Source organism: Saimiri boliviensis, chromosome 11, assembly GCF_048565385.1.
Source record: "Saimiri boliviensis isolate mSaiBol1 chromosome 11, mSaiBol1.pri, whole genome shotgun sequence".
NCBI lineage: Eukaryota > Metazoa > Chordata > Mammalia > Primates > Cebidae > Saimiri > Saimiri boliviensis.
Window position 1 is genome coordinate 24,561,174 of NC_133459.1, and position 19,190 is coordinate 24,580,363.

Here is a 19,190-nt window from a genome sequence, read left to right on the forward strand (position 1 = left end):
CAGGTTTTCACCCCTGGATTGTATGCAGTTGCATTTGTTTCACCCATGGATGTGAAGGGTAAGGTGGGATGTTTCATCCAAGAATATGCCTAGAATATTCTTCCTCTGCCTCCTGGAGCCTGGCCAACTCCTTCCTATCCTGACATCTCAGGCTCGGGTCCCTCCTCCAGGCAGCCTGCCCTGAACGCCTGGTGGGGTGACGTTCCTGCTGTGTGAGTCCCTCCACTTCTTTTCTCCCTTCTCATGGATGCATCACCCTACCTGACATGATCCTCAATGGGACTGTGACCGAGAGGCTCAGTTTGTGTCTGTGCCCACACAGCCCAGGGCTACGCCCAGCTCAGAGCCACACCCGGTTCAGAGCCAGCTCTAGCAACACATCATTTGGGTGGCTGCGCAAGACTACGCTCTCCAGTTCATCTGGTCCAAGGGCGCCCTCTGATGGCAGAGGGAGGCCTAACATCTGAAACCCAAAGCTGGAGCCTGGTGGGAAGAAGCCAGCCTGAGCATCAGGGAAGCAGGCCGATGAACAAATCCCCGCCCCACCCCAAAATATGAAGGTGCACAGAGATGAGGATACCTGGCAACATATTAGAAAATAGCTTATGTTACAACAAAAACCCTATAAAAACATTCATCCCAGCAAAGCCTCCAGGGCTAGAGGATAAGGGGGAAAGGTTCAAAGCACATGGATGGTCCAGATCTGGGACGCCCTGTTCTTGTCCGGCTCCCATAGCACCACGTGGTCCCGGTCGTAGCCCCGGCCTCCTGGGGGTGGGATAGGGATTAAAAGATAGGGAGGTGGTCAGAGAGAGCTGGGGCTCGCTCCACGGCTCTCAGCCCCCTCAGGAGTCTCTTCCCCACAACATCCCAACTTACCCTTCACATCCAGGATCTGGCCTTCGAACATCTGGCTGCAGATGTGGCCCGATTCACTGATGCTCCATGTCTGGCGTGGTAGGCGGCTCTCAGCCCACAGCACCACCTTGGAGCCTGGGCTAGGGGGTCCAATCACCTGCAGGCTCATGGTGGGGGCCATCTGAGGCCCCGGGAGGTCATCAGGCATTGTTCCTCCCAGAGGGACTCCACCATACCCAAGAAACCCTTGACACATCTGCTCCAAATCCTGGCTCTTAGAACTGTGGCCCTGGGCAAGCCTCTTAATCCTCCTCAGTTTCCTTGGGGATGGGAATCCCCAAATGCTGGCTTTTGTGAGGGTTCAATGTGAGAAAACATAAAAGGGCTGGAAAAATATTAACTCCTCCAGGAATCCTTCCACGATTGGTTTACAGCATCCAAAGCATAGGTTTATAGCATCAGACAAATCTCTACACATTTACTGGCTGCGTGACTTTCAGCAAATAATCTCTCTGTGCTCTGATTTCCTCACCTGTAAAATGGGGAGTATAGGCCAGGCACGGTGGCTCAAGCCTGTAATCCCAGCACTTTGGGAGGCTGAGGCAGGTAGATCACGAGGTCAAGAGATCGAGACTGTACTGGTCAACATGGTGAAACCCCATCTCTACTAAAAATATAAAAAATTAGCTGGGCATGGTGGCGTGTGCCTGTAATCCTAGCTTCTAAGGAGGCTGAGGCAGGAGAATTGCCTGAACCCAGGAGGCAGAGGTTGCAATGAGAGCCAAGGTCACGACATTGCACTGCAGCCTGGGTAACAAGAGCAAAACTCCATCTCAAAAAAAAAAAAAAAAAAAAAAAATGGGGAGTATAAAAAGGCCTGCCCCATGATACTTTAGATTAAGGATGACAGGAGGCATTTTTGTGAAGAACTCAATGCAGAGCCTGGCACGTGATCAGCCACCTCTCTCCTTCTGGGTAAAAGACAAAACCTCTCAATAGCCCACAAAGACCTACAGTCCCCATAACCTTTCTGGCCTCATCTCCTGCTACCTCCCCCTCACTCAACTCAATCTAGCCACCCAGCTAGCCTTGCTAGCCCAGAAAATCCTAGGCATGTTTCCACCTCAGGGCCTTTGCACTGGCCGTTCCCTCTGCCTGGAACACTCTTCCCTCAGATATCTGCACAGCTACCTCCCTCAAATGTCACCTTCTCAGGAAAGACTCCCATCCATATCACACCTGATACTTCCTATTTTCCTTTTTTTGGTGGGGGGAGATGGAGTCTCACTCTGTCGACCAGGCTGGAGTGCAGTGGCATGATCTCAGCTCACTGCAACCTCCACCTCCAGGGTTCAAGCAATTCTCCTGCCTCAGCCTCCTGCGTAACTAGGATTACAGGCGTGTCCTGGCTATTTTTTGTATTTTTAGTAGAGATGGGGTTTCTCCACGTTGGTCAGGCTGGTCTTGAACTCCCAACCTCAGATGATCCGCCCACCTTGGCTTCCCAAAGTGCTGAGATTACAGGCATGAGTCACCACACCCAGCTTGTTTATATTTTGTGGAGACAAGGTCTCACTATGTTGAGGCTGGCCTCCAACTCCTGTCCTCAAGCAATCCTTCTGCCTCAGCCTTCCAAAGTGTTGGGATTATAGGCATGAGCCACCATGCCTGGCCAAATCTACCATTATTAATGGGACTCAAGTTCTGTCATCGGTATCAGAACTGGGAAGTCCCTTAGAAGCACCCACTTCATTGCCTCTGTTTTACAGACTGAGGCCCAGAGAAGAGCATGACTTCCCCAGGGGTACAGAGTCTGAATTCTCCCCCACCCCAAGGTCCTGGCTTCCGTGTCATCCCTCTGTGTTGCTGATTGTGCTAGGACTCCCTACAGTGGACCTGTGAATGCCTAGGGCCAGGGTGTCCCTGTCCCAGCCCCTGTATCAGTACCTGATTCTTCAGCAGCCCATCCTCATAGTACCAGATGCAGCTGCCTCCAGCTCGGGGCTCAGAGACCACCACACGGCCTGCCTTCATGTCCTCCACGTGATCCGGCACTGACAGGAAACCCCCCAGTGCTGCATTCCAGAGTCGAAAATAAACCCGGCGCTGGTGGCAGAAAAAGGCTGAGAGTCAGGGGTGCCTGGATGGGATAACCTGAGCCCCTGATACCCTCAACTCTCCAGTATCAAGCTCCCAAGCCCTCCTTCCTGTCCCCAAACTTTCCTTGACTCTGTAAGTCACCTGTTCTTTACACACACATAGAGAGCACCTCTCTCTCTCTCTCTCTCTCTCTCTCTCACACACACACACACACACACACACACACACACACACACACACAGAGTTCCATGGTCGTAGAGATACCCACAGATGTGTGCAGAGGGACAAACTGACAGATATACCTCTGGTCCACATGGTGGCACAGAAGTTCACAGAAGACACAAACACATGGATACACGCAGCCAACCAAGTCACATGTCCTAACCAAAGATCCGTGCAGTCTACTCCGTACTAGGCACTTCTGTTTGCTACAAGGATGGATGTGTGTGGGAATACAGATGTGCACACACACCTGTGTTGAAGAGGGTTCCTGATGGGGTGGACACTGGACTGTCAGACATCAGACATGGTTCTGCCATATTGGCTGTTCTTAGATGGTGGCGACAGTAATAACAGTAATGACAATAATCACAGCTAGCCGGGCGCGGTGGCTCAAGCCTGTAATCCCAGCACTTTGGGAGGCTGAGGCGGGTGGATCACGAGGTCGAGAGATCGAGACCATCCTGGTCAACATGGTGAAACCCCGTCTCTACTAAAGATACAAAAAATTAGCTGGGCATGGTGGCACGTGCCTGTAATCCCAGCTACTCAGGAGGCTGAGGCAGGAGAATTGCCTGAGCCCAGGAGGCGGAGGTTGCGGTGAGCCGAGATCGCGTCATTGCACTCCAGCCTGGGTAACAAGAGCGAAACTCCGTCTAAAAAAAAAAAAAAAAAAAAAAAAAAAAAAAAAAAAAAAATCACAGCTAACATTTCTTGAGAGCTGACTCACTGGAGCACTGTTCTAAGGGTTTTTTATCTTCAGTCCTCAAAACAGACCCATGACACATGTTATCCTCATTTTAAAGATGAGGAAATGAAGGTCTAAGGAGGCACAGTACTTGCCCAAGATTGCAGAGCAAATCCGTGTCCACTTCTCTGGGCCTTTATTTCCCCATCTGTAAAATGTGAGGGGTGGAGATCATCTCCAAGGTCTCTCCCAGCAATGATGTTATGAGTGAATCCAGAGACTACACAAATATCCTTATACAAAGATAAACACACTGCCAGTGGTGTCACAAGTACAGGTATGCGCAGTCATAAATACACTCCTGGCCAGGCACAGAGGCTCACGCCTGTAATCCCAGCACTTTAGGAGGCCAAGGGGAGTGGATCACCTGAGGTCAGGAGTTTGAGACAAGCTTGGCCAACATGGCAAAACCCATTTCTACCAAAAATACAAAAAAATTAGCTGGGCGTGGTGGCACACGCCTGTAATCCCAGCTACTCAGGAGGCTGAGAGGCAGGAGAATCGCTTGAACCCGGGAGATGAAGGTTGGAGTGAGCCAAGATCGCACCACTGCACTACAGCCTGGGTGACAGAGCGGGATCCAGTCTCAAAAATAAAATAAAGCCGGGCGCGGTGGCTCAAGCCTGTAATCCCAGCACTTTGGGAGGCCGAGGCGGGTGGATCACAAGGTCAAGAGATCGAGACCATCCTGGTCAACATGGTGAAACCCCGTCTCTACTAAAGGTGCAAAAAATTAGCTGGACATGGTGGCGCGTGCCTGTAATCCCAGCTACTCAGGAGGCTGAGGCAGGAGAATTGCCTGAACCCAGGAGGCGGAGGTTGCGGTGAGCCGAGATCGCGCCATTGCACTCCAGCCTGGGTAACAAGAGCGAAACCCTGTCTCAAAAAAAAATAAATAAATAAAATAAATAAATAATAAATAAATGCACTCCCACAGATACACACACACACGCACACACACACACACATCATCACCAGAGTACACAGATGCATGGACACAACACAATGGGCACAGAAATACCCCCAAATGGGAACATGTATGTGCACACACACATACACAGAGCCTATGGCCTTCCCACATATATGCACATGTGCACGAATGATACTGGTGTTCAGACATGCAGGCACGGAAATACAGAACACATGTGCAGGCGTGCTTCCCCAAGAGAGGTATGCTTACTACCTGTGCGTGCTCTGTGAGATCATTTCAGTCCTATGTGGATCAACTTTTTTTTTGTTTTGAGACAGGTTCTCGCTCTGTCACCAAACATGGAGTGCCAGTGGAGTGATCATGGCTCACTGCAGCCTCAAACTCCCGGGCTCAGATGATCTGACCACCTCAGTCTCCCCAGTAGCTGGGACTATAGCACAGGTCATAACATCTAGCTCACTTCTTTTGTATTTTTTGTAGAGATGGAGTCTTGCCATGCTGCCCAGGCTGGTCTTGAACTCCTAGGCTCAAGCAACCCTCTCTCCTCGGCCTCCCAAAGTGATGAAATTACAGGTGTGAGCCACTGCACCCAGCCTATAAACTTTTTTTTTGAAAAATTAATGGTAGGCCGGGCGCGGTGGCTCACGCCTATAATCCCAGCACTTTGGGAGGCCGAGGCGGGTAGATCACGAGGTCAAGAGATCGAGACCATCTCGGTCAACAAGGTGAAACCCCGTCTCTACTAAAAATACAAAAATTAGCCGGGCGTGGTGGTGCACGCCTGTAGTCCCAGATACTCGGGAGGCTGAGGCAGGAGAATTCCTTGAACCCAGGAGGCGGAGGTTGCAGTGAGCCGAGATCGTGCCATTGCACTCCAGCCTGGGTAACAACAGCAAAACTCCGTCTCAAAAAAAAAAAAAAAAAAGAAAAAGAAAAGAAAAATTAATGGTAATGTATTTATTACATCTATTAAGAAAAAAATCATATATACATATCAAACTCATGACTTAATTGATATTACTCCTTAAGACAAGGATAAAGTTAAAAAAAAAGTAAATTTTAAAATTTTTCCTCTTCTGGGGATGTTGTCTAGAGGCATCAGAATGTTCTAGCATTTGACATATTGTCATAGACTTTCCTACAATACAGACTCTAACAAAACTAGGCTGTCCCGAGCTCCTGGTAATATAATTTTTTTTTAGATGGAGTTTTGCTCTTGTTGCCCAGGCTAGGGTTCAATGGCATGATCTTGAGTCACCACAACCTCTGCCTCCCGAGTTCAAGCCATTCTCCTGCCTCAGCCTCCTGAGTAGCTGGGACTACAGGCATGTGCCACCACACCCGGCTAATTTTATATTTTTAGTAGAGATGGGGTTTCTTCATGTTGGTCAGGCTGGTCTTGAACTCCTGACCTCAGGTGATCCACCCGCCTCGGCCTCCCAAAGTGCTGAGATTACAGGTGTGAGCCACCATGCCCGGCCTAGAATTGTTGACCTTTATACCAACAAAGTTGGGAAGGCACCAAAATCTGCATGTGGTATGTGCCCAAGCCAAATTCGAGAGGTTCATGTTGTGAGGTCTAACGTTCTAATGAGATTGTCCAAAAGAGAAAACATGTCTGGAGGGCCTATGGTGATTCCATGTGTGCTAAATGTATTTGTGACAGGATCAAGCCTGCTTTCCTTATCCAGGAGCTGAAAATCATTATGAAAGTGTTGAAAGTACAAGCACAGAGTCAGAAAGCTAAATAAAAAATGGGCTGGGGCTGGGCATGGTGGCTCACACCTGTAATCCCAACACTTCGGGAGGCCAAGGCAGGTGGATCACGTGAGGTCAGGAGTTCAAGAGCAGCTTGGCCAACATGGTGAAACCCCATTTCTACTAAAAACACAAAAATTGGCCGGGCGCGGTGGCTCAAGCCTGTAATCCCAGCACTTTGGATCACGAGGTCAAGAGATCGAGACCATCCTGGTCAACATGGTGAAACCCCGTCTCTACTAAAAAAAAACACAAAAAATTAGCTGGGCATGGTGGCTTGTGCCTGTAATCCCAGCTACTCAGGAGGCTGAGGCAGGAGAATTGCCTGAACCCAGGAGGCGGAGGTTGCGGTGAGCCGAGATCGCGCCATTGCACTCCAGCCTGGGTAACAAGAGTGAAATCCGTCTCAAAAAAAAAAAAAAAAATTAGCCAAGCACAGTGGTTCATACCTGTAATCCCAGCACTTTGAGAGGCTGAAGCAGGCGGATCATGAGGTCAGGAGTTTGAGACTAGCCTGGCCAACTTGGTGAAACCATGTCTCTACTAAAAATACAAAAAGCTAGCCAGGCATGGTGAAAATACAAAAAGTTAGCCAGGCATGGTGGTATGCACCTGTAATCCCAGCTGATCAGGAGGCTGAGGCAGGAGAATTGCTTGAACCCGGGAGGCAGAGGTTGCAGTGAGCCAAAATCACACCACTGCACTCCAGCCCAGGTGACAGTGCAAGACTTTGGCTAAAAAAAAACAAAACAAAACAAAAAAAAAAAAAAATGGGCTTGGTGGCTCACACCTGTAATCCCAGCACTTTGGGAGGCAGAGGCAGGCGGATCACCATGTCAGGAGTTTGAGACCAGCCTGGCCAACATGGTGAAACCCTGTCTCTACTAAAAATACAAAAAGCTGGGCGTGGTGGTGTATACCTGTAATCCCAGCTACTGAGGAGGCTGAGGCAGTAGACTCACTTGAAACCGGGAGGCAGAGGTTGCAGTAAGCTAAGATCATGCCAGTACACTCCAGTCTGGGCGACAGAGACTCCATCTCAAAAAAAAAAAAAAAAAAAAAAAAAAAAAAAAAAAAGCCAGATGTGGTGGCACATGCTTGTAATCCCAGCTACTTGGGAGGCTGACGTAGGAGAATCGCTTGAACCTGGGAGGCATCTCAAAAAAAAAAAGAAAAAGCTTTTTTTGATAGATAGAAATTAATTAAAAGCCTTTTAAAAAGAAAATTAATCTAGATAAAAATATTAAGTAGACAATGGCTCAAAAGGAATGATGATGTGGCAAAATTGTGACAAAAGTACATAAATTCTGTTTGGGAAGCACACAGCCAGACACTCATCCAGACAGGCCTGCCCGGACATGCTCAGCCCTGGACACGCTCAGCTCCAGCCATGATACCCACCTGCTTGATGGGGTAGAGCGAACCCACCCTCTGGGTGCCGCTGTAGGTCAGCCAGTTGGTGATCTCGCAGCTTCCCACCAGCCACTGGCGACCCCGGAAGTCACTGTGCTCACACAGCACCCAGCTGGGCCCAGCAGGTGTCAGGGACACAGAGAAGAGCACAGACACACAGACAAGTGGAGGAGGAGACACAGATGTTAGAATGTTCTCCACCTCCTCTTCTCTCATGCAGGGATTCCTCTGCCTGGAATAGGGTTCCCATGGGGGAGAGGGAGGCTGGGAAGTAGATTTGGGGTTTGCAGGGTAAAGTAGGATCCTGAAAAGCCCACCAAGCTGGGATCCAAGCCCTGAGAGCCAGTGACCCTTCTCAGTCTGTAATTCTCCCTCCTTCCTGGCTTGGAGGGCATGGGGCAGAAATAGGGAGGGGGAAGAGGCCAGAGACCCCCCGGATCTCCATCTTGCCATGACTCATCCCCACCAGCAGCCCCACACCCGTGCCTCCCCTCAGCACTCACATGCCCCCCTTGATCCGCACAGACAGCACGTGGTTGTTGAAGCCCTCGGCTTGCAGGCTCCGCACCTCCCTGCTAAGCTCGATCTCCTTCCCCTCAAAGCATTCAAGTCCATACAGGAAAACAGAAGGCTCTGAAAAGTGCTGGGGCCCGGGGGAAGGAGGACGGTGAGGCCATGAGAGCCCAAGTCCCAGACATAGCCCCACAGTCCCAGACACCCTGACTTCAGGTCTGTACCTCAGGCCTTCTTCCCTCCTGAGCTCAGTCCTGCAGGGCCACTGACTCCTGGAGGCTGCCAGCTGAGTGCTCCTGATTCTCAGGGTCAGCAAGCTCCAGGCTGGGCCCCCAGTTTCCCCCTCAAACCACCTCTCCAGTAAATGGCACTTCTGAGAACTAACCCGGCACTCTGAGCCAGTCTGGAAACCTGGGGCTTATTCTTTTTTTTTTTTTTTTTTTTTTTTTTGAGATAGGGTCTTTCTCTGTTGCCTAGGCTGGAATGCAGTGGCGTGATCACGGCTCACCATAGCCTCAACTTCCTGGGCTCAATCGATCCTCCCAACTCAGCCTCCTGAGTAGCTGGGACTACAGGCACATGCCACCATGCCTAATTTTTTGTAGAGACAGTGTCTCTCACCATGTTGCCCAGGCAGTCTCAAACTCCTAGTGATCCTCCTGGCTTAGCCTCCCAAAGTGCTGAAATTTATTTATTTAATTTTTTTGAGATGGAGTCTCACTCTGTCACCCAGGCTGGAGTGCAGAGGTGCAATCTTGGCTCACTGTAACCTCTGCTTTCCAAGTTCAAGCAATTCTCCTGCTTCAGCCTCGTGAGTAGCTGGAATTACAGGCACATGCCACTATACCCAGCTAATTTTTGTATTTTTAGGAGAGAAAGGGTTTTACCATGTTGGCCGGGCTGGTCTCAAACCCCTGACCTCATGATCCACCCTCCTAGGCCTCCCAAAGTGCTGAAATTATAGGTATGAGCCACCACACCTGGCTTCATTCTTTTCATGATAAGAATAACAATAAAACACTGACGATAATGGCAGCTCACAATCATCAGGGTTTATTTACTATGGGCCATATTATGCTAAGTGCTTTATCTGATCTCATAACTCTTCAACTACCCTTTAAGGTAGAAGCTATTATTATCCCCACTTAATAGGTAGGAAACAGGCTGGAGAGGGTAAATTGCTTGCACAGGGCCTGAAAACTGGGCTTCAGCACCAGGTTTATCTGTCTTCAGAGCCCAGCGTGTCATTGCAAGGGACTTGGACCCCAGAACTAGCTGCCTAGGGGAAAGCCTGGCTTTGCCTGTTACCAACTATGTAACCTGGAGCCTGTGCCTCAGTTTCCACATATGGAAAAGGGAGATAATAATGGTAACACTCCTCTCAGGGTTGTAGAGAAGATTAAAAGGCCTTAGTATACATGGCAAGCCTTTTTTTTTTTTTTTGAGATGGAGTCTTCCTCTGTCACCCAGGCTGAAGTACAGTGGCACTGTCTCAGCTCACTGCAACCGCTCCCTCCTGGGTTCAAATGAATCTCCTGTCTCAGCCTCCAAAGTAGCTGGAATTACAGACACGTGCCACCATGCCGGGCTAATTTTTGTATTTTTAGTAAAGACAGGATTTCACCCCATTAGCCAGGATGGTCTCCAACTCCTCACCTCAGGTGATCCGCCCATCTCGGCCTCTCAAAGTGCTGGGATTACAGACATGCACTACCACATCTGGATAATTTTCTTATTTTTAGTAGAGATGGGTTTCACCATGTTGGCCAGGCTGGTCTCGAACTCTGCTTACCTAAGGTGATCTGCCCACCTCAGCCTCTCAAAATGCTGGGATTACAGGCAGGAGTCACCATGCCTGGTTGGTGGGAAGCCTTTTAAACACCACCTGGCACATGCTATGCACTCAGTAAGTATCAGCTCTTCTGACTGGATACTGTCCCCACTGGCCACACAGTCACCAAGTCCTACAGATGCTAGCCCTTTATTGTGGCCCCCGTCACTTCCACCGGTCTGCAGCAGGCAAGGCCGTCTTTCTAGCTGATGCTGTCACTACTCCCTGTGTGGAACATCACCTTGGCAGCACTGGCCCCCGCCCCAGGCCAGCCCTGAGTGTTGGTCCCTCCATCCCTGCACCACTTCTGTATCTGGACGCACCACTCTGGATGTAATCTTTATGTTTATGATCATCTTTACAGGTAGGGCTGTGTCCGATTTCTTTCTGTGTCCCCAGGTCTTGTCTCGGTAGGTGTTCAATGAAGAGCTAGGGAACTAAACTGGCTTTACAGCCCCAGAGTCAAGGGGCCTGGGGCGGTTCTAAAAAGACTAGCATCAACCTCTGCACCAGCACACAGGTTCTGTGTCCAGAACTCCTCCGGCAGCAACTTCTGCTTCCAGGATTACCTAGAACTGGTCATGGAAACTCACCAGGGATACCTTCTGGAGAGAGCCCAGGACTGTGGAGGCTAGGCAGCCCATGGCCGTGAGAGTGGGGAACTCGCCCTCAGAGAGAATATGCTGGTCACCCTTGAAGTTCTTCTCATCAAACAGGATCCAGCTGCGGAAGGGGAAGAAATGGAGGCCATCTGAGCCTACCTGTCCCTGGCCTGCCCAGGTTCCCGAGACACAGAAGAGGGAATTCAGACTTGATCATGATCCCCTGTCCCAGGAGAGGTCAAGGATGAACAAGCACTACAACAGCAGGGAATGAGGTCAGACTTAAGAAAAGACTGAATGAAATCATCCTGCCCCTATGGAGGGGAATTTGGCAATATTAAGCAAAACTCCACGGGTAATTACTCAGCAATCTCATATCGAGGAATCCATCCCAAGGACACCCTTTGAAAACTGAAATCACACATGCAGGAGACTACTCATTATGGCACTTCTGCAATAGCAAAGAGGGGAAGCAGCCCAAATGTCCATCAATAGGGGCTTGGCTGAATAAGAAAAAGTGGAGTATAATGCAGCAGTTAAGAGGAAGGAAAAGAAGCTCTTAATGGGATATAAAGTGATCTCCGAAGAGTTAAATTAAAAAAAGCAGGTGCATAACAGTGTTTATAGCATACTTCCTTTAAAAAATTGAGATATAATTCACATGCCATAAAACTCATACTTTTAAAGGGTACAATTTAGTGTTTTTTTTTTATTATATTAACCTGGGTATAATATGCTTCCCTTTGTGTAAGAAAATGGAGAAGGGAAACAAAATATAAATATTTGGTTTCTATAGCTAAATGGAAATTTATGAGTGTATATTTGCTTATATCTTAACAGCAACAAAAGCCAGTGGATGAATACACCAAACACTTAAAAAAATGATTTCTTATAGGGGGTGAGAGGGGAAAAGGTGGCAGGGACAGAGATCAAAGCTATTGGTTTTGGAACTGTTACAACCTGAATGTCTGTGTCCCTCCAAAATCACATGCTAAAGCCCTAACTCTCAGTGTAATGGTCTTCAGAGGTGAAGCCTTTAGGAGGTAATTTGGTTTAGAGGAGGTCATGAGGGTGAGACCTCATGATGGGATTAGTGTCCTTAAAAGAAGAGGAAGAGACGGGAGCTCACACTCTCTCTCTTCACTACATGAGAACACAGTGAGGAGATGGCCTTCTGCAAGCCAGGAGGAAAGCTCTCACGGGGGAAGTGAAGTGGCCAGCACCTTGATCTTGGACTTCCTAGTCTCCAGACATGTGAGAGAATAAATTTCTCTTATTTAAACAACACAGACTTTGGTATTTTGTGATAGCAGCCTTAGCTGAGGCAGGAACCACATAAATATTTCATGTAACAATTATTATGATGATTTTAGAGATAAGATCTCATTCTGTTGCCCAAGCTAGAGTACAGTGGTGTGATCATACCTCACTGCAGCCTCCAGCTCCTAGGCTCAAGCAATCCTCTCTTCTCAGCCTCCTGAGTAGGTAGTACTATAGGTGCATGACACCACACCCACCTAATTAAAATGTTTTTTGTGAAGACAGGCAATAGCTGGTTCAAAGACCAGGTGGGTCTTGAACTCCTGGGCTCCTGCCTCAGCCTCCCAAAGTGCTGGGATTACAGGCATGAGCTGCACGGCTTCATGGTAATTATTCATAGGAAAGCAGAATTAGGGCTAGGTGCAGTAACTCACACCTGTAATCCCAGCACTTTGGGAGAATGCAGAAAAGGAGGATTACTTGAGCCCAGAAGTTTGAGAATAACCTAAGTAACAAAGGGAGTCCCCCATCTCTACAAAAAAGTTAAAAAATTAGCCGAGCATGGTGTTTACTCATGAAATTTTATGTTGGGTCAGGGATTTAAAATACTCCACTGGAAAAAAGAATACTCCACTGAAAATTTAAAAGAGCAGATGGATAGAGGAAAAAAGATACATCTTTACATTACACAATCTACAGTTTTACATTTTCCATTAAAAACCTTATTTTATTTTTTATTATTTATTTATTTATTTATTTTTGAGAGAGAGTTTCGCTTTTGTTACCCAGGCTGGAGTGCAATGGCGCAATCTTGGCTCACCGCAACCTCCGCCTCCTGGGTTCAGGCAATTCTCCTGCCTCAGCCTCCTGAGTAGCTGGGATTACAGGCACGCGCCACCATGCCCACCTAATGTTTTTTATTTTTAGTAGAGACGGGGTTTCATCATGTTGACCAGGATGGTCTCGATCTCTTGACCTCGTGATCCACCCGCCTCGGCCTCCCAAAGTGCTGGGATTACAGGCTTGAGCCACCGCCCGGCCCTATTTTGTTTGTTTTAAAATTGAAAGGCGCAAGACAGAATAGCTCATTCCAAGGTAGCCAAAGGAAGGAAATTATTTGAAAGACCCTCCTCCTGCAGCCCTGCCTCTGACCCCTGTTCCCCCACCCCTCCACCTCTCCACCCGTCCACGTCCTCACCTGCCGCCGTGGACCCGGCAGGACTGAGGTCGGAAGGACGCGGGCAGAGTGGCCTGGTCATCTTCGAAGGAGAAGTGGTCGCCCAGAAAGTCGGGGAGGGAGAAAAGCTGAATCTAGAGAGAGAGGCGAGAAAGGAGGGCGATGGAATGGGGCCAAGAACAGTGGGAGGGGAGAGGTTTGAAACGAGGGGAGAGGCGTGCGCTCAGCGGCTCCCTGCAGAATCCCCACCTTACCTTTGAGACGAAGTGCAGATCGTGCTCCCCGACCTGAAAGGTGGGACCGAATCGAGACTTAGGGAGGGTGCCGGACCCTAGCCTCAGCTCCTCTAGGTTTCTGTACTGCGCACCCCGCGGCCGCGCCCTCGGCCCCGCCCCCAAGGCCCCGCCCAGACAGGCCCTCCAGCCCCGCCCCCTCTCCGAACTCCAGGACCCGCCCCCTGAGGCCCCGCCCCCCGCGGCTGGCACTCACCTGTAGGACCGGCTGCAGCGACGCGAGGGCGCTGTTACCTGCGCCCCAGTCCTCGCAGTTACGGTACACACCCTTCTCCAGCACGTACTGTTCCCCGGAGAAGCCCACCTCCTGGTAGGCCACCCACCTGCAGGAAGAGTGGGGCGCGGGTCAGCAGGCACGGAGCCGGCCCCTCTCCTGGAACCGCCCCCAGCCCGCCCCGCTTCCGGAGCCCGGGTCACTTACACGCCGCTGAGCACGTGTATGGCCTGTGTGCTGGGGCCGTGTTGCACCAGCTCCACGTCCGGCAATGCCTTGCTCACCTCTACGCTGTGCCCCTCAAAGTCCATGGCCTCAAATAGCACGATGGCCGGGTCCCCGAAGTCCTGGGCCCCAGGTACAGTCAGTTTCTCCTGCCCACAAACCGAAGCCCCTCAGGGTGCCCAGGCCCCAGGGTCACAGCCCACCCGGGGAATTAGGGGTGAGGCTGTCAGGACGGCCTGGAGAAGAGCTGCAGGAGGAAGAGCGGCTAGACCTTAGGGAACACTTCTAGGGAAAACACAGAGAGGGGGTATAAATTCTTCCCTCCACAAATTGTACTAGGGGAGGTCTGGCTGTGGCCAGAAGCAGAAGAATAAGCCAATTGCCTTTGCTTACCGTGCGGATGACCCGGAGGGAGGTCAGCAACTCATCATAGCCTCCCCAGTGTGACCAGTCAGGGTATTCCCCTTCCTCCAGCAGATACTGGTGGCCCCGGAAGCCCTCCTTCTCATAGCCTACCCAGCTGGGAAAAGCAGGAGGATGGACAGGCAGGTTCAGTAATAGGAGGCCCATGGATGGGTAAGACAACTGTCCCCACCCCCCAGGCAGCCCAGGACACTCCCCACAGGACACTCCCCACTCCCAAGGGTAAAGGCTAGTGAAGGTGATGAAATATAAGGAAGGGTCCTGAATTCTCACCAGCCCCCAAGAACTCTCAGGGACCCCACAGAGGCCAGGTGGGGGCTCTGGCTGTCCTCTGGCTGCTGAAGGTTGTAGATGTCTCGGCTCACCTCCCAGCTGCGGCCCTGAAAGCCTGGGGCCTCATACACCACAGCCTGGGAGTAAGGGGGAGTCAGGATGGTGGGGAGTAATCTGGACCCAAACACACCCAGCCAGCCCAAGAATGCTCTGCCCACATCAGCCCAAGGTGGCACACCCTAGCCCTCCCACCTCCTCACTGAGCTCCATCCCCTTACCCAATTCCTGGCTCTACTCTGACCTCTGACCTTCTTACACATCAAAAGCCAGCTCCCACTGAGCCCATCAGGTGCCATCCCCCCAAATCCAGCTTTTGGCCTCCAGTACCCTCCTCTCTGGATTTCCTGTCCAGGCTACGATGACCACACACCTGCACCCCACCACCAAAGGCCCTCTTTGACTCCGAAACCCGGACTCTTACCCTGGGCTCCCCCGGCTTCTCCACGCTTGGGCAGCCCTGCAGAGGAGACAGAGCTGAGACACCAGCCCAGAGATGGGAAAGACAGATGGGGCTGGGGATCTAGGATTTTCCTGATCCTGAGAACCCCAATCCCATGTCTTCCCTCTTCCCCCACCTCTTAGGTTAATCCTCCCACTCCCATTCCCAATGGAAGCTTCCAGGAAGCAATCTCCCAAGGGGTGCTATTTTACACTTCATCCCCCTCCCTTCCCACAGACTGCAGGACCATGCTACTTGGGACCAGGGGCAGAGCCTAGACCTCCTGGCCTGTCGGTGTGCCCTGTTCTTTACCAATGTCACGGGCTTCAGGGAGCCCACGCTGGGGTCTGATGTGCCCCAGGCCTCCGATGTGGGGTACTCTCCAGGTTCCAGGATGTAGGGAGTGTCTTCAAAGAATGGTTTGGGGTATAGTAGCCACCTGGGGGAAGGCAGAGAGGCTGCTGTACCCCAGACTCCAAGGGACACAGAGTGGTGGCTGGGAAGGAAGGTTTAGCGGGGAAAAGGGAGTTTTTCGGGGGAGGCTCCCATTAATCCACTATAATCTCTTGCAGTAGCCACCTTGGTCTCCCTTCCTCTGGCCTTGCCTTCTCTCATTTCACACAGCAGCTACAGCATTTTTCTCTAGCATGCATGGAAAACTGCTTTAACAACCCCAGTAGTTCCCTGTTAGCCTCACAATAAAGCCCAGCTATGCAAAGAGGCTCTGCAATCTGGCCTCCTCCTTCCCTCTGGGCTTCAGTTCTCCCCACTTGTTGCTTACACTGACTAAACTGAAAATCTGAAGCTTAGCTCGCTCCTCTCTGGGCCTTTGCATGTGCTATTCCCTCTGCCAGATATACTCGTTTCCTTATTCATTCAATTAATAAATGTTTAGAAGCATCTGCCCTGTGCCAGACTCTGCTACAGGCATCAGGGATACAGTAGTGAACAAACATACAAAATCTCTGCCCTCATGGAGCTTAGATTCCTGGCCAAATAATCCTGGCCATAGTGTCTCCTCCTCCAGGAAGGCTTCTCTGACTTCCACACTCTGCCTCTCATGGTGTGGTGTTTTTCTGTGCTCCCTCACCCCAAAAATCTGAATTGCTATAGTCTGCTTACTTGCCTGTCCCCACCAGTGGACTGAGCACTCCTGAAGGCAGGAACTGTGTCCTGTCACCTCCGTGTCCCAAGCACCCAGCACAGTGAATGTCAAATGAGGGGATTCTAGAATAGACCAGACTCACAGTCCTGCAGAGACAGTGGCAGATGCCACCTGCAGGGGCTTCTCCAGGCCCTGGGAGTTATTCAAGGCCTCTGTTAGCTTCACTTGCTCCCCCTTGAGGCCCTCCTCAGAGAAGAGGCTGATCTCCGGGGCGCTGTAGTCCTGTGGAAGGAGGGGGAAATGAAAAACATATAAACAGCCCCCCTTAGACGCCACCCTGCTTCCCCAAGTCCATTTAGCCAGGGCTCCAGATGGCTGTGGGAAAACTTTTGTGGCTATTCCCCCAGAAACCAGGAACGTGACTAGGGTGGTCTTTGCAGCCAGCCAAGCCTGAGACCGAAGCCCGTGCTGGTCCCTTGCTGGACCTTTGGGACCTGGGACCAAAGTTCTTGAGAGAACCTGCAAAGTGCCAGGCCCATAGCCTTGCCTCTGGGTAGCCTGACTTCCAACCTGGTGGGAGGATGGCCAAGATGGACAGCCACTTCCTGAGTTCCAACTTTGACCCTCCTTTAGGTAGATTCCGGCCTCTGTCCAGACTGGCTTTGCCTGCACCTCATCCTAGGAAGCAGCGGATCCTCTTTGTATCCTGGGTGTTTCTTCCCCACCAGGACCATTTTCATTCATTCACTTATTCATCAAATATGTACGAAGCATCTACTGCATGCGAGGCACTGTGCTAAGGTCATGTCCTACCTCATATCATTTAGTCCTCCCAGTGGGCATTATTCATCCAGTCACAGACAAGGAAAGTGAGGCTCAATGAAGTTAAGCAACATGCCCAAGCTCACACAGCTTGCAAGTGACAGAGCAGTATAGTTTTTGTTCACTGTTGCAACCTAGCACCTCCCATGTACTTGGCATATAACAGGTACCCAATCAATGCTGAATGACTCAAATGAATCCAGAAACATCTGACTTCGAAGCCTTTGCTTTTCTCTTGTAGTTGTTACCTCCCACATGAAGATGAATTTATTGTCAGAAGTTCACAATTAATTGTCCACAAACATTTGTGGGTTTTTAGAGAGGCTTTGTTTTGTTTTTGAGACGGAGTTTCACTTTTTTGCCCAGGTCGGAGTGCAGTGGTGTGATCTCGGCTCACTGAAACCTCCACCTCCTGGGTTCAAGCAATTTTCCTGCCTCTACCTCCCAAGCTGGGATTACAGGCACCCATCGCCACACCTGGCTATTTTTTAATTTTTTTTTTTTTAGTAGAGACGGGGTTTCATCATGTTGGCCAGGCTGGTCTCAAACTCCCGACCTCAGATAATCCACCCACCTAGGCTTCCCAAAGTGCTGAGATTCCAGGCGTCAGCCACTGCACCCAGCCTCCGGAGAAGCTTTGAAAATTCCTATCCCCTCCTCCTGGGCCACTGCCCTAGTTAAGGCTACTGAGCTCTTGTCATCTCCTACTAGGAAAATTGCAACAGTTCTGGACTCAGTTATTCATTTTTTCATTAAAAACAAAAATCAGACAAACAAAAAGAACCAAAATGTCTGATTGACACCGCTTTTACAGTCATTGCTCTTCCTTCTGGGTCACCCTAGTAGTCAGGATAGTTTTGTCAAGCTTAATTTCGGCAGTTTATTACTGTGCTGTAAAAACAATATTGTTTTCACTTTACAAACATGAAATTATAATTTTTTTTTTTGAGACGGAGTTTCACTCTTGCCATCCAGGCTGGAGTACAATAATGCAACCTTGTCTCACTGCAACCTCCACCTCCTGGGTTCAAGTGATTTTCCAGTCTTAGCCTCCTGAGTAGCTGGGGTTACAGATGCCCCTACCCACCTGGCTAATTTTTGTATTTTTAGTAGAGATGGGGTTTTGCCATGTTGGCCAGGCTGGTCTCTAACTCCTGACCTCAGGTGATCTCCCCGACCTCGGCCTCCCAAAGTGCTGGGATTACAGGTGTGAGCCACTGCGCCTGGCCTTGGAAATTATAATGTTAACTTTTCAAACCACACAGCCCTCCCTCAAAAATCAGAGGTGCCCCTTGGCTGGAAATCACAGCCCTTCCTGGTCTCCCTGCCTCCAGGATCCCTAGTCTTTTCTCCACCTGGCAGCCAGTGGGCTGTTTATAAATCCCCAGTCTGGTTATATGGCGTCCCTGCTCCCAACCCAATCCTCATAGCCTAGCTTGACTTTAAGTCCTGCAGGGCAGAGAGCAGATCTCTCCCCACTGCCCATTGCCTGGCCCCAGTGCCTGGCACATAGGAGATATGAGTGAGCATCTGTGAGCAAATGAATGAGCAAACATGCCTGGCACCTTGGGTCCGACTGGGGCCTGCAAGCTGGCCCCTGGGGGGGGCAGGCAACCCCACATCCACTCCTACCTCATCTCTGCTGCTCTCACCTCTTCCTGCTTGAGCATCTACTCAAATGTCCTCAGGCTGCTTTCCCAAGCTGAGGTTGGCCTCTGCCTGGGTCCTGACTTCTCAAGCCAGGCTGCCCACTCTCCAGAATCTCTTTCTTCCCCAGTCAGCTCCACAGTGAGGAATCTACAGGCCAGTCCATATTAAGCCCCTCTGCCCACTACACCATAAGTTCTCTCCCAGGGATTTCTTTTGAGACGGAGTCTTGCCCTGTCGCCCAGGCTGGAATGCAATGGTGCAATCTAGCTCACTGCA

General features: G+C 50.4%; 1 protein-coding gene across 2 annotated transcripts in view; it reads right to left on the minus strand.

Moving 5' to 3' along the window:
- Positions 1–589: 589 nt before the first annotated feature.
- The window catches only part of CRYBG2 (crystallin beta-gamma domain containing 2), a 36,688-nt gene continuing 18,087 nt past the window's right edge, over positions 590–19,190 (minus strand). Inside the window, exons 8-22 of one of the 2 annotated variants that reach the window (XM_010345385.3) lie at positions 16,585–16,724; positions 15,650–15,776; positions 15,320–15,355; positions 14,839–14,975; positions 14,536–14,662; positions 14,125–14,264; positions 13,900–14,026; positions 13,665–13,697; positions 13,432–13,544; positions 10,965–11,094; positions 8,531–8,670; positions 8,016–8,139; positions 2,806–2,964; positions 880–1,039; positions 590–768 (exon numbers count right to left, since the gene is read on the minus strand). In XM_010345385.3, the coding sequence (XP_010343687.3) occupies positions 680–768; positions 880–1,039; positions 2,806–2,964; positions 8,016–8,139; positions 8,531–8,670; positions 10,965–11,094; positions 13,432–13,544; positions 13,665–13,697; positions 13,900–14,026; positions 14,125–14,264; positions 14,536–14,662; positions 14,839–14,975; positions 15,320–15,355; positions 15,650–15,776; positions 16,585–16,724 (1,782 nt within the window). In that variant the 3' untranslated portion in view covers positions 590–679. Of the gene's footprint in view, positions 769–879; positions 1,040–2,805; positions 2,965–8,015; positions 8,140–8,530; positions 8,671–10,964; positions 11,095–13,431; positions 13,545–13,664; positions 13,698–13,899; positions 14,027–14,124; positions 14,265–14,535; positions 14,663–14,838; positions 14,976–15,319; positions 15,356–15,649; positions 15,777–16,584; positions 16,725–19,190 lie in introns of those variants that run through there. The other variant, XM_074380313.1, reaches the window with a different exon arrangement.